Raw genomic sequence first — 13,851 nt, forward strand, 5'->3', positions numbered from 1 at the left:
TGGCTCCAAGAGCGGAAGGTGTGAGGAGAGGCGGGTGGGGGTCTGGTTGGCAGGACTCCCTTGGGAGCCTCAGGAACTTCAGGAGCCTTATCAGGCAAGCTTGTGAGGTGGTCCATGGGGAAGGGGGGGGATGCTGCTGGGCCTTCTAAGTAGATGTATCCTGACTCATCTATCTGTGACCCAAGGAGGGAAGGTCCCAGGGAGGGGAGCAGCTGGCCACTCTCTGGGGCCTCTCCTGTGTCTGAATTGGGGGAGGTACTTTCGTTATTTTGAAGAGATTTTAAAAATATTTATCATTATTGTATGTACGGGGTGTTTGTACACACACACACACACACACACACACACACACACACACTTGTAGGTGTACCGGTGGCAGTCAAGGACAGCGTGTGGGTCCTGAGGATTGGGGATTGGACTCCCAGCTGCCTGACTTGGAAACAAGCAGCTGTACCTAGTGAGCCCTCTTATGGACCTGAGGCTTACTTTTCCTGGATTCTCTGTCACCATCCTGCAAAACTTCTGGCCCATGTGGTCCTGCCTGGGGCTCTGAGATGTAAAGCGAGGCCTGCTGGGAATCTGAGGGTCCCCGGAGACTAGGGGTGCAAGGCAGTTTTGCACAGCACCTGTGTCAGAGGGGCTGTGTCAGAGGGCCTGTGTCAGGGGGGCTGTGTCAGAGGGGCTGTGTCAGAGGGCCTGTGTCAGGGGGGCTGTGTCAGAGGGCCTGTGTCAGAGGGGCTGTGTCAGAGGGGCTGTGTCAGAGGGCCTGTGTCAGAGGGGCTGTGTCAGAGGGCCTGTGTCAGAGGGGCTGTGTCAGAGGGCCTGTGTCAGAGGGCTGGCCGGGAAATGAGGGCTCTCGATGCAGAGCGGGTGGGAGTGTGGAGCCCAGGCTCCAGCGTGGAGGCTGAGGTTGGACCCTGAGCCTGAGAGCACCCCCTCCCCACCCTGCCTGCCCCCTGCCTGTCTGAGGCTTGAACTTTCACCTCCGTTTTGGTGGGGTGGTGGCAAGGCCTCTTTTCCCAGCTTTACACATTGGCAACCAGGGGAGGCTCGGGCGGGGGAGCAGAAGCCCCTGGCTCTGGCACTTGTCAAAACACAGGCCCCAAAGTGTGAAGGCCTTGGCCCAGCGGGGAGGCTGCTTGGGCCAGCACGGCCTGGAGAACTCATTAACTCCAAGCAGCTCTCAAGGAGCCCACTGAAGACAGTGGCCAGATAAGGAGATCAAAGGGAGGGGGCAGGAGGCTCTGACTGCCCTTCACCAGCTGGGCCCCTGAGGTTGTTTCCCAGAGAGCACGGGGACCACAGGGGGACAGGGGAGAGGGGATCCACGTGTCACTTCAGCGAGTTAGGACTCAAGACTTGGGGATGGGGCTGAGACAGGACCTGCCATCCTGCCCGTCTCTTGTGACATCCTTGTGTCTGCTTCACCGCCACCTCGTCCTGCTCCACTCACCGAGTCCCGTGCCTGTCCCGGATCCCTCTGTGGGCTCAATGTTAACGGTTAGGTTTCAGATCTGAGACTTGTTAAGTGCGGCATCTTCAACAAAGTGTGGCGTCCCCCACTCCTGTTCAAATGTGTCTGACTAGCTTTGTACTAATAAAATAGACTTCACTTCAAAGACTGTTAACAGGAAGCAATGCCAGTCTGGTCTGGAGCAAGTCAGGTAGAGGCTTCTCAGAAGCAGGCTCATCAGAGGATTGGCTGTGCTCTCAGAAGCAGGCTGTCAGGGGATTGGCTGTGCTCTCAGAAGCAGGCTGTCAGGGGATTGGCTGTGCTCTCAGAAGCAGGCTGTCAGGGGATTGGCTGTGCTCTCAGAAGCAGGCTGTCAGGGGATTGGCTGTGCTCTCAGAAGCTGTCAGGGGATTGGCTGTGCTCTCAGAAGCAGGCTGTCAGGGGATTGGCTGTGCTCTCAGAAGCAGGCTGTCAGGGGATTGGCTGTGCTCTCAGAAGCTGTCAGGGGATTGGCTGTGCTCTCAGAAGCTGTCAGGGGATTGGCTGTGCTCTGGATCTGGATACCTTTTCATTTTAAACCATGTGCATCTACTGTAGTTTCGAACTAAGACACAAGGTGTTTTAGTGAGTTTTCTCAATTTTTGCCTATTCTATAAAATCACGACCACACAGGAACTGGTGTTTGGGACACTCAGGTGTTCTCACCCCTCCTGCTTGGGGGGACTACTGTGCACACTCCACCCTGCCCCAGCGTATAGCACATCCCCAACTGCTTGCTCTGGTGTCAACCAAGAGGCGCAATCCTGGAGCTCGAGGTTCTTGTCCTGATCGGAGGCCCCAGGAAGGCAATCTGTGGACAGAGCAGGCAGAGACGGGGCCTTCTGGGACAGACCATGGACAAGTTCACAGCCTGGCTCCACTTCCCCACTCCCTAGTGGAGATGATTTTCGCTCCCTGGGGTGTGACTGCGGGCATGCACCTTCCAGCAGAAGGCAGAGGGAAGGCCTGAGACCTGTTTGAGGAGGCAAAGGGATGGGAGTCGGCAGAGATGCCCAGAGAATCAGGTACCAATCCACGGGGCCTTCACTGCTACAACAGAGAATCGGGTACCAATCCATGGGGCCTTCACTGCTACAAACCATCATCCATCTAGAAGACATATGGGACCCCTGGAAGACCTGAGGTGCCATTCCTCTGAAGAAGGGATACAGATGTGATGCCAGACACCAGGTACTTGGTGGCCTGGCTGGAGGAGAGACGGTAGCCATAAACTATGCACTAGGTCAACGGCATAAACTCACTCATGCCTGAGGAGCTCAGCAGGCAACTCATACACTTTGGCTAATGCGTGCTAAGCAAGTACCCTACCAGCCCTATTTTTATTTTGAGACAGAGTCACTAAGTTGTCCGTGCTGGCTTGAACTTGCTCTGCAGCCTTACAGGGCTTTGTGGTTATCCTAGCTTAGCCCTCAGACAGCTGATCCCAGACCTGCCCATCAGGCTCAGGGCCTTGGTTTGAGACATGCCTCAAACTCACCATGTAGTTGAGAATATTTTTCAGTTTTCTGTACACGTGAGAGCCTGCATGTGTTTTTGGGTGCTACACACACGTGTAGTGTACAGAGGCCAGAAGAGAGCAGTCCCCTGGAACTGCAGTTACAGACACCATGTGGGTGCTGGGAATCAAACCTGGGTCTTCCAGAAGAACAGCCAGTACTATTCATTTGTTTGTGAGAGGGTTCCTCTGTGTAGCCCTGGTTGTCCTGGAACTACAGAGAGCCACCTAACTCTGCCTTCCAAGTGCTGGGGTTAAAGGTGTGTGCCTCCACTGCCCTGCTGGGTAGCCAGTACTCTTAGCTACTGAGCCTTGTATCTGCTGAAGTTAATAAGCCAGTGCCTTTCCAGGGCTTCCTGAAGGCTAGGCTCTACCAACTGAGCCACACCCCTTACCCTCTAATAGGTTTGAGACAGTCATGTAGCTCAGGATAGCCTCAGATGCACTTTGTAGGCAAGGCTGGCCCTAACTCCCGATGCTCCTCATTTCTCAAGTGCTGGAATTCCAGGCGTGTGTCACATACCCAACTTCTTGGGACCGTGAGTACGCATGCTGTGTGTAAGTAGGGACGATTTTTTACTTCTCTTCAACTTGTATTTATTTTTATTTTCTAACCAAGACCCTCCATCCATTACAATAAACAGGTGTGCTAAGAGCAGACATCCCCAGGACCCAGGCACGGCAAGCTCACAACTGCAGTTCCAGCACTCAGATGAGGCAGGAGGATCAGAGTTCAAGGCTAGCCTGGGCTACGTGAGACCCTGTTTCAAGGGGCGGGCACTAGAGAGATAGCTCAGCAGCTAAGACCACATGTTGCTCTTGATGGGGAACCAAGGCTCAGAACCCAGAGGCCACCCAAGGCAGCTCACAATTGCTTGTAACTCCAGGTCCTGAAGAATGTGACACCTCAGGTCTCTGTGGGCACCGGAACAGATGGGTGCATATATATAATAAAAATAAATCTTAGAAAATAAGAGGCATCTATAAGACCCCAACAGGCAGCATCCTATGAAATAGTGGGGTAAGGTTTTCGCTTTATTTATTTATTTATTTATTTATTTATTTATTTATTTTGAGACAGGACCTCATGTAGCTCAGGTTAGTTAGCCGGGGCTACATACAGGAGACTGGGAAAACGGGCCATCTTGCCAAGACCAGGAAAGACTTGTGGTGGAGGGCAGCAGGCTCACCTGTTGCCCCTGCTCAAGACACTCCAGCAACCTCGATAGTGAGGTAGCTTCTTCACTGTGCCACTCACGGCCTGGACATCAAGGAGAGGCTACAGGCCACCACCAAGCTGAGGAGGAGTGGGCTGCAGTTCTCTCCATGTCTAGAGGTTCCTATCCTAGTGCCCAGTCGGCCAATGCAGTCCAGGAATCTCATTGCAAATTAGAGTGATGGAGAAAATTGGGAAGGGTCCCTAACATATTAAGACATACCCTAAACCTAGGAGCTGGACTTCAGTTCTGAGCATGGTTCTTTCAACTTGCAGGGCTGGTTCAATGCCCCGGGCACCCCAAGTGATAGGTGCCTGTCTTTGTGAGGCCCCAAATATGGCCCAGGTAGGGTAGACTGAACCAAGGTCCTGCACCTTAGAGCCCCTGCTCTTGGTTCAAAGGGTCAGGCCCTGCCCCCACTCCGGCCCGAGCCGGCTTTGATGTGCGGAGTTCTGGAAGGGGCCACTTCACACCTTGGGCCGGGATAAAGCTGCGGCGGGCCCAATGGACAGGCATCCGCTGCCATGGCCCAGCCCCTGTGCGCACCGCTCGCTCAGCCCTGGATCCCGGGTCCCGCTCGTCGGCCCCCGCTGACGCCTTCCGACGGGGACAGCGTCTGCTCCCCGGCCTGGCCCTCGGACCCGTGGGACGGTGCCCGGGCCCGCAGCCCCGCGCCGTCCTATGCCCGCCCGGCCCGGCGCGCTGGGGCCCCGGGAAAGCGAGGGTCTCCCGGCAGCCGCCTGGGCAGCGGGCAGCGGCAGAGCGCCAGCGAGCGCGAGAAGCTGCGCATGCGCACGCTCGCCCGCGCGCTGCACGAGCTGCGCCGCTTCCTGCCGCCGTCCGTGGCGCCCGCCGGCCAGAGCCTGACCAAGATCGAGACGCTGCGCCTGGCCATCCGCTACATCGGACACCTGTCGGCCGTGCTGGGCCTCAGCGAGGACAGTCTGCGGCGACAGCGGCGCGCAGGCGCGGCGTCACCTCGTGCCTGCCCGCTGTGCCCGGACGGCGGCCCGGCGCAGGCGCAGTCGCTCGGCCTGCCTCTGAGGCCGGCCGCCTGCAGCGGGGTGTCGTGGGGGTCCCCGCCCGCGTGCCCTGAACCCCGAGTCGTCGCAGAGCACTGGGACCCATCGTTCCCGTACGCCGAGACAGAGGCGACGTCCTTGGAAAGGCAGGAGCTGGAACCCAGCCCCTCTTCTCCGGTTAGTATGGGTGGCGCCCCCTGCTGTCGGGGCGGCGACGCACAGCACCACGGTGCGGACCGTCGCGGCTGACCCCATCTGATCTCCCTAGCGAGCATCCCCGCGCTCCCTGGGTGCCCAGACGCGGTGGGAGGTGGGGGGCCGCAGGGATTAAAGTTGCTTTGCTCGCTCGCCGAGGAACCTGGAGCGTGGAGCAGAGGAGCGCGCGCGCGCGGCCCGGGCACTGGGGCCGGTGTTGACGTGAGCGCTGTTCACTCTTTCTGCAGCTCTTCAGCAGCGACGTGCTGGCTCTGCTGGAAACCTGGACGCCGCAGGAGTGGCCGCCAGCTTGAAGGGACAGTGATGACTGGCACCCTGTCTGAGCATAGAGACTTTTCCTTTTGCCTCCCTCCGCACCCTCGAAGCGAGTATTTCCTGGGAGAGGCGCCGGCGACACCAACGTGGGCATGCCCTGCTTGGGAGGAGGGACCCGTAGGGTGAACTCTCTAAAACTCAAGCAGGCACAATACTCTGCGTGGTGTGTATTTATTTATTTGTGAATAAACCGTTTGTGCTGGTGTCGTTGGTGTTTGTGGGTCCCGCGCCGTCGCCCCTCCCTCCATTCTCGACATCTCTCTGTGGGTCAGTCTGCAAGGGGTGGAGGGGAGGGGAGTGGGCTGGCTGCTCTCAGGTGGCAGGAAGTAGTTCACCTCTTTTGAACTTAGGGAGAAACTGGATAAAACCAGAACACTGTAAGAAATCCAACTCCATCGGTGCCTTGTGTCTTCTTACCTTTAAAGGTCAAGACTCGGGCCATGTAGGACGCGGGCATTGGAGCGCTCAGCCACGGGAGGAGAGCGCGTGTCTCTTCATTCTGGGCAGCGGGGCTGCACGGGACATTGTCCCCGTGCTAGGACTTCCCTCCCACGTGGCCCGGAGATAGAAATACCATTGGTAGGGAAGTTTTCCTTGGAGGTCTTGCTGATTGCTGACCTGTGCTGGTGAAATTCCGATCGGGAATAAGCAGCGGAGAAGGGAGGCACCTGGAGCCCATTAGGAGAGAGACCGGCATCAGCCCACGGGGAGGGGGTTGCATTCCCGTGGGGGCACTTGACTTAGTTTCTACCAAGCGCTCACCCTCAGGGGCAAGAGCTCTCTCTCCCCCTCATCTGTCCGGGATTTGGGCCTCTGCAGTTTTTAAAATATGCATTTTATTGAGACATAGCACAAAAGTCAGATTTTGTGTCTTTGTTTTGTTTTTGAGACAGTCATTCAGCCCAGGGTGGCCTCCAACTCCCGCCCCTCCTGCTCTGACCTCAGTGCTGTGGTGACAGATGTGAGCCACCACAAGAGGCTTTAAAGAGGGTTTGGGCATGTCCATAGAGTTATGCAACTGTTCTCACTAATTTTAGAGTATCTTTTTATCACCTCCAAAAAGAAGCTACTGGCCAGATGCGATGGTGCATGCCTTTGATCCAGCACTCGGGAGGCAAAGGCAGGCAGATATCTAGAGTTCAAGGCCAGCCAGGGTAACACAGTCTCAAAGAAGACTAAGAAAGAAGCAGCATTTACCCATTAGCCCCTCCACCCATTAGCTCCACTCATTACGCATTAGCCAGCCCCTGCACTAATACTTCTTACCTCTAATGACATTTATCTGTTGTAATATTTCATTTAAAAAAAAAGCAATATACAGGCTGGGTACACGCCTTTAATGCCAGCACTTGGAAGGCAGAGGCAGGCAGGTCTCTGAGTTTAAGGCAAGTCTGGTCTACAGAGTGAGTTCCAGACCATCCAAGGCTTGAGAGACTGTCTTAAAAAACAAAGCCAAACAAGCAGGAAGAAACATACAGTGTGTGTGTGTGTGTGTGTGTGTGTGTGTGTGTGTGTGTGTGTGTGTGTGTGGCTTTTTTCTGAGTATGTTTTCAAGGCATGTTGGTAAGCTCCATTCCTTATTACTCAGTACAGCATCCTTCACAGGCTCCTTTACAATTATCCAATTATCCATTCTTCTGTTGTGGAAGTTTGTTTCAAATCACCTGGGGGATCTTTTCCAGAACTCTGGCTCAGGCCAGGAGGGGAGGTCATGCTGGGGTGGGGGGTTCTGTTCTGAAGCTCTAGGGTCCAAGCCTGAGTAGTTTATACAAAGCTGGTGTTTGGCTGCAGAGAGAGTGGCCCAGAGGAGATTACCAGGGGGTGGGGGATCTCGCACCTTCACTGGTCACTCCCTTTTCCAATACTTCTAACTCCGGTTGACACTCTCCTCCCAGTACCTTAACTGGTTCAGGACAGGAAGAAGTCTTCCTGGCCTGGAGCCAACCCAGTGTGGAAAATCTATTTGCAAAGTAAAGGCCCAGTGTTTTAGGATGGGGAATTAAGGTTATTAGCAAGTCTTTTCACAGCTAAGTGGAGCTCATTGACCAACCCCTTTCCCTGCACAGGGCCTCTTCTCTGAGGGCCTGGGAGCAGCCCACTGTTTATTAGCACCTGGGTGTGAATTTTCATTAACAGGTCCCTGCTAATAGTGGCTGGGACACAGGACTGTCCATAGAAAAGGGTCACCTCACACTGCCCCCAGGCCCCATCCCCCCTTCCTGGCCCAATCAGCATCTGGAGCAGACTCCCAGGGAGGACAACAGTAGCCCTGACCCAGAGGGCACCCCCAAGCCTGTCACCCCGGTTCTCAGGCAACCTCAGACATATCCCAATTACAGGGCCAGCCTAAAGGAAAGATCACAGGCCCTGCAGATGCCAGCTGTCTGCCCTGGTGGAGCTTGCTTGGGTGCTAGACGCCACCTCAACTCCTTCCTTTGCAGAGTCTGGAGGGGTCAAGGCCGGGAAGCTGGGCCTGAGCACAAGCAAACAGGCTCCAGGCCCAGGACTGTCCACTCCGAACCCTGCTGGCCCCGGCTGCCCTTTTTCCCGTGGGGGAGGCGTTTTCTCCATCTGACCTGGTTGGCAGAACCTGCATGGCAGGCAGAGGACCAGCGACTGCAGCTGGTCCGGCTGAGTGCCCACGGATCCAGACTACACCGTATCAAGTCCCTGAGCTGCAGAGCCCGTGAGAAGAGTGGTGCCTGCTGCCGCCTGTCAGGTACAGGTCAGGAGGCAGAAGCACAAAGAAACGAGAGACGTTGCCTGCCATGGGGGTGCTGGGGGCTGGACAACCGCATAGCTGACCCACAGACCAGTGGCACACTAGTGCGTCACAAATGGGCCACATAATATAAGCTCCTAGGGCATCCTGGCCAGCACTATGGACAGCTGATAAGCCTGTGCTGATAAGCCAGTGTTTTAAGGAACAGCAGCAAAGCCAGGAGAGATGGCTCAGTGGTTAAGAGCACTGGTTGCTCTTTCAGAGAACTTGGGTTCGATTCCCAGTACCCACATGGGAGCTCACAACTGTCACCTCAATCACAGTCTATAACTAGAATCTGACACCCTCTGCTGGCCTCTGCTGGTACCAGGCATGCTTGTGGTGCATTGACACACAAGCAGGTTAAAAACCTTACACAGGAAGAATAAAAATTAGTATCCAAGCTAATGACATGAGAGGTGCCATCTGAAGGCAGGGCAGAGGACGAGGGGTGGCGTCCAACAGTGTCCTCATCAGCAGGTGATGGTGGTCCCTGAGCAGGCTGGAGGGGTGGCTTAGCATCAGACAGAAGAGAAATGGATGGGGTCCTCAGAGAAAGTGGCCAAGTTCAGGCTAGCTGCACATGGCAAGATCACGGGTTTTCTGGCCACACACGGTGAATAAAGCCTATCCACGTGGGCGAGGGGGCAGCAGGCTTGTGAAACCCAGAGAACTGGAGAGTTAAGGGTTAACCTCATTTAACCATAAAGCCCTGTTTGTCTGGGGCCAGGCCTGATGACTTTATGGACACCTTCCCTCTGGTGAAGTCCCCACACTGAGAGGGGACTCTGTCACCTCAGGGAAGAGCCTCCCTTGGAACCACTGGCTTCCTCCTCAGTGGAGCCCTCATGGCCTGGAGAGGGTTCTGCCAGGTCTGGCTCCTTCTTGCTGGTCCTCATTATGGATGCCACACCTAAGTCCTAGGAATTTCAGGTTTCCTATTCCTTGCACACACAGGAATAAAGAGAGCCTGTGTCACCGGCAGACATGACAGAGTAGTCATAGATGCCAGGACACTCTGATCAAGATACCCTCCACTTACCTTTCCTCACTCAGCTCTCCCTCCCCTTGGCAATTTGAAGTTTGGGGGGCAGACCTCCACTGTCCCTCCAGAGGCAGAGGCTCCACAGACCTGTGTCGCCTGCATCATCATGTGACCAGTTCGGGCCCGGGGGAGGCAGGCCTGGGACTCTGCTAGAGCCACACAAAAGGGGCTTGAGCTGTGTGCACTCTGCCCAGGTCACTTCTGTGCACTGGGCGCCACGCATGCTGGCTGCGCCTGGGTACTGTGTGTGTCATGGGTGCTCACCCCAGCCGAGAGCCAGCTGAAAGGGAGTGGGGCTGAGGGAGACGAGGGGAATTCATACTACTCCAGCCGGCCAAGCCCCTTTGTGACAGTGGAGCTAGGTGTCTGCTGGTAGGAAGGTTGACCAGGCTGCTGGAGGTTGGAAGGTTGACCAGGCTGCTGGAGGTTGGAAGGTTGACCAGGCTGCTGGAGGTTGGAAGGTTCACCAGGCTGCTGGAGGTTGGAAGGTTGACCAGGCTGTTGGAGGTAACCTGGGGCTGCACTCCCCTCCGTAAGTCAAGGACATCACAAGGGCTGATGTGTGAAGCGCGGATCCCCCTTTGAAGCCTGGCTCTGAGCATTGGGGACCCGTGCTAGGTCAAGGCTGAAGCCCCAAGTTCCGGGACGCCCTCCTCACCTCAAGGAAGTGCTGTCAGGGAAGAGAGGGAGGGAGGGAAGGAGAGGGGAGAGGGCAGGAGGGAGGGAAGGGGAAAGGAGAGAAGAGAGGGTAAGGGAAGGAAGAGGGGGAGGAAGTAGGGATGGTAAGAGAAGAGGGAAGGTGAGAGGAAGAGAGAGGAGTAGGAGGGAGGGGGAGGGAGGAAGGGGAGGGAGGGAGGAGAGAGGGAGGAAGGAAGGGGAGGGAGGGGAGGGAGGGACAGACACGGGGCCTGTGTGGTGAGTTCTCATTTCCACTGAGGGAGGAGCGGGCACAGCGTTATCCCGGGACATTCGGACGGTGGATACTAATGCCAGCCAGGGCAAAGCATGTGGCGCAGGAGAGGAGGCCCACGGAAGCGGCAGCAGAGACCTACCAGGTCGGTGAGGACATAGAAGGGACCCCTGGGTTAGCCTAGGGCCAGGCTGGGAGGCAGCCTTCTGCAGTTCTCAACATGACCACACGGTGTCCTCAGAGAAGCAGACATTTCCCTGAGCAACAGGAAGTGTGGTAGTTCTCCCGAGAAGAGCAGTTTCCGTCTTCCTCGGTTCCCCAGGACACCCGGTCTCCCCTAGCGGTCCATCTCCCACCAGGTCCCGACTCCGACCCTGCCTCCCAGATCTGTGTTACCCCACCACGCACCTCCACTCTTCCGGCCTTGCTTCATTTTCTTCCTTCTGGGGCGCCTAACCCAGGGTCTTGGTCAGGCTAGATGCACACTTCCCCGCTGTGCTACACACCAGCCCCTCAAAGAGCTTCTGTGAGGAACAGCTTCGAGTGCAGTATGTGGAAAGAGAAGGGGCGCACGGAGGCTGGCAGCTGGCCGTCTTACTTCGGGAAGGGGCTCTCCTAGGCTAGCTGTCCTCTCTGGACGGGGATCTAGAGCAGGGGCGAGCGCTGGAGTAGGGCTGGGTCGCAATGACTAGCGGTGCACTGCAGCGGTCAGTCTGTTTATTTGAGTGATGCATCTATCTACCATCCATGAGGCTTTAGTATTTGAGGGTCCTCAAAATCCGCTGGCCCCACTGGCTCCGTGGAGGTGCCAAGCTTTGAGTGTGGCTCTTGTCACTGTCTTTTTGCCGTCCAGTGTCGGGGGGGGGGTGGCTGTCGCGGTGGAGATTCCTTTGGGGCCCCAGGGTGGTCACTTCTTTAGGTTCTCTTTCTGGAGAAAGATGGAGTGCTTCCGCAGCCGTGCCCACTGCGCACGCCCCTTCATCTGGTTCTTGGCCAGCGTTTGGAAGCTGGGGGCCACACAACCAACAGTGAGAACTGTCACCCGCCCCCCCCCCCCCGGCCCTGGTCCCCTGGCTGTCCCTGAGCTTTCAGGTGGGACACTCTTGGAAGATGACAGCGGCTTCATCTCTGTCCCCTCAGCCTGGATGCACAGCAGGCATCGGAAGACCCTTCCTGAGAATGGAGGCCCCGCGGCTCTACGGCACAATCACATGAGGATGGGTGCCTAGACGCCCATGCGCAACCCAAACACCCAAGAGAGCCATTCGGCCTGGCCTTCTAAAGGCAGGCGGTCAGACACGCTACTGCGGGCAAACACTCAGTGACAGAAACCAGTTCTAAAGCAGAGACGGGGTGACTGACATCTGCACAGGTCTGAGGTCTCATGACAGCTTTTTTTGTTTTTGTTTTTGTTTTTCCTGGAACTAGCTCTTGTAGATCAGGCTGGCCTTGAACTCACAGAGATCTGCCCGCCTCTGCCTCCTGAGTCCTGGGATGGAAGGCTTGTGCCACCACCGCCCTGCTGATGTCAGCTTTTACAAAGGAGAATCTAGGGGCTGGAGAGATGGCTCAGTGGTTATGAGCACTTACTGCTCTTCCAGAGGACCCAGGCCTGGTTCCAGGCACCCTTAGGAAACAGCTCACAATCACCTGGCTGCCACAGACACTTGTATACATGGGGTACACAAACAGACACATACACACAACTTTCACAACGTCCTTTTTAAAGAGAGCTGACAGGACACATCAAGGCCTGGGGATTTGGCTCTGCAGCAGAGCACCTGCCTAGCATTCCCAAGGTCCTTGTTCCCATACCCATCAAAACAAACAAACTGGGGCTGGAGGGATGGCTCAGAGATTATGAGCATTCACTGCTCTTACAGAGGACCTCAGTTCAATTCCCAGAAACCGCATGGTGGCTCACAACCATCTTAATGAGATCTGATGCCATCTTCTGGCACGTAGGCATACATGCAGGCAGAACACTGTATACATAATAATAAAATCTTAAAAAACAAACAAAATTTAAAAACCAAATGGATACATTTGGTTGTCCTGGAACTCCCTATGAAGATCAGACTGACTTTGAATTCACAGAGATTCACTTGCCTCTGCCTCCTGAATGCTGGAGTTCAGGTTTATGCCACCACGCCTGCTCTAAGAATAGTTTTTGAAAAGATGTATAAAATGAATACATGTTCAGCACTTCTCGTTGGCTTTCTCTCTGGACCTGGTGACAGAGACTGCCCCCCCCCCCCCCCAGACAGGGTTTCTCTGTATTGTTTTGGAGGCTGTCCTGGAACTCACTTTGTAGACCAGGCTGGTCTCTGTCTCCTGAGTGCTGGGATTAAAGGCGTGCACCACCAACGCCCGGCCCTTTTTTTTTTTTTTAATAGTTTTTAAAAACAGGGACTCAGCCAGGCGTTGGTGGCAGCCTGTGCTCCCAGGAGCCCCCTGGACTCTGATCTGGAGCTAAGAAGACAGTCGCTTGTTTGTTTGCTAATATGGGCACATGCTGACATCTCCTGACAAGGACCAGCCTGTGCCAGGATAAGGGGGGGGGAAGCCAGGAGGCTGCCACCCGATGGGAAGGAAGATGTGGAAGGAGGCAAGCTTGGGGAAGACACTGCTCCGATGCCCTCAGCTGAGGAGCAGCTCTCGGCCCTGGGGCACGAGCAGGCTTCCATGTCTCTGTGCCAGGAATCATGTAGAGGGGTGGGGGTGACTTTGGGGACCCAAAGAAGGCAGCAAGGGAAACGATAAGGCAGAGTCTCTGGGAGACAGTGCCACCCAGAGTAGAGCAGCTGGGTCAGCCCAGAGTGGCCACAGTCACCCACAGTGTGATTCCTTTGACTCTTTGACAATGAGGAGGAAAGGGAGGCAGCCTTGTTCACCAAGGCTGGTGCTGCCTGGGAAGAGAACCCCCAAAAGGCTCTCCAGGAAGTAAACCCTTTCCTCCCCTCACACCCATTAGGGGCCCTCTCCTCATGATGGCACAGAACTTCCAGAGTTTCTCATTGCTTTTGGTCAAGACACCACCGGATGTATGGCAGCAATTGGTTTAGATTGAAGCATCCCCCAAAGGCTCAGATGTTAAAAGCTTGGCCCCCAGCTAATGCTGCCACTAAGGGGTGACCAGATCCCGGGGAGCTAATTCCACCGTCCTGCTGAGAACAGTGGCCTGCCAGGAGGGCGGCATGATCTGTGTGACCTTGCCAGGCCCCAAGGTCAGGCTCTGTTCCTGATGGCTGTTTGCAGAGGTCCCTCTGCGGTTCTGTGACAGCGATCTGGACAAACTACTGCAAGTCTGAGATTTTGAATCCATCACCATGTGGGCCCTCACTGGTTCACCTAGTT

At 55.7% G+C, this 13,851-nt stretch overlaps 2 protein-coding genes and 1 long non-coding RNA gene across 3 annotated transcripts in view; 1 reads left to right on the plus strand and 2 right to left on the minus strand.

Moving 5' to 3' along the window:
• Positions 1-4,734: 4,734 nt before the first annotated feature.
• On the plus strand, positions 4,735-5,981 carry Mesp1 (mesoderm posterior bHLH transcription factor 1). The gene is made up of 2 exons (XM_005077791.4): positions 4,735-5,424; positions 5,691-5,981. The coding sequence occupies exons 1-2, from the start codon at positions 4,750-4,752 to the stop codon at positions 5,754-5,756; spliced, it is 741 nt and encodes a 246-aa protein (XP_005077848.1). The 5' UTR covers positions 4,735-4,749; the 3' UTR covers positions 5,757-5,981.
• LOC121133438 lies at positions 5,940-10,347 on the minus strand. Its single transcript, XR_005870277.1, has 2 exons — positions 7,443-10,347; positions 5,940-6,446 (listed from the first exon to the last, which is right to left on the minus strand). It is a non-coding gene; the product is annotated as an uncharacterized LOC121133438 (long non-coding RNA).
• Positions 10,348-11,194: 847 nt separating this feature from the next.
• Wdr93 (WD repeat domain 93) overlaps positions 11,195-13,851 on the minus strand; it is a 59,267-nt gene continuing 56,610 nt past the window's right edge. The window contains exon 18 of the mRNA XM_005077790.4: positions 11,195-11,501. Coding sequence (XP_005077847.1) covers positions 11,402-11,501 — 100 coding nt within the window. The 3' untranslated portion in view covers positions 11,195-11,401. The remainder of the gene's footprint in view (positions 11,502-13,851) is intronic.

Source organism: Mesocricetus auratus, unplaced genomic scaffold (genome assembly GCF_017639785.1).
Source record: "Mesocricetus auratus isolate SY011 unplaced genomic scaffold, BCM_Maur_2.0 Super-Scaffold_4256, whole genome shotgun sequence".
NCBI classification, from domain to species: domain Eukaryota; kingdom Metazoa; phylum Chordata; class Mammalia; order Rodentia; family Cricetidae; genus Mesocricetus; species Mesocricetus auratus.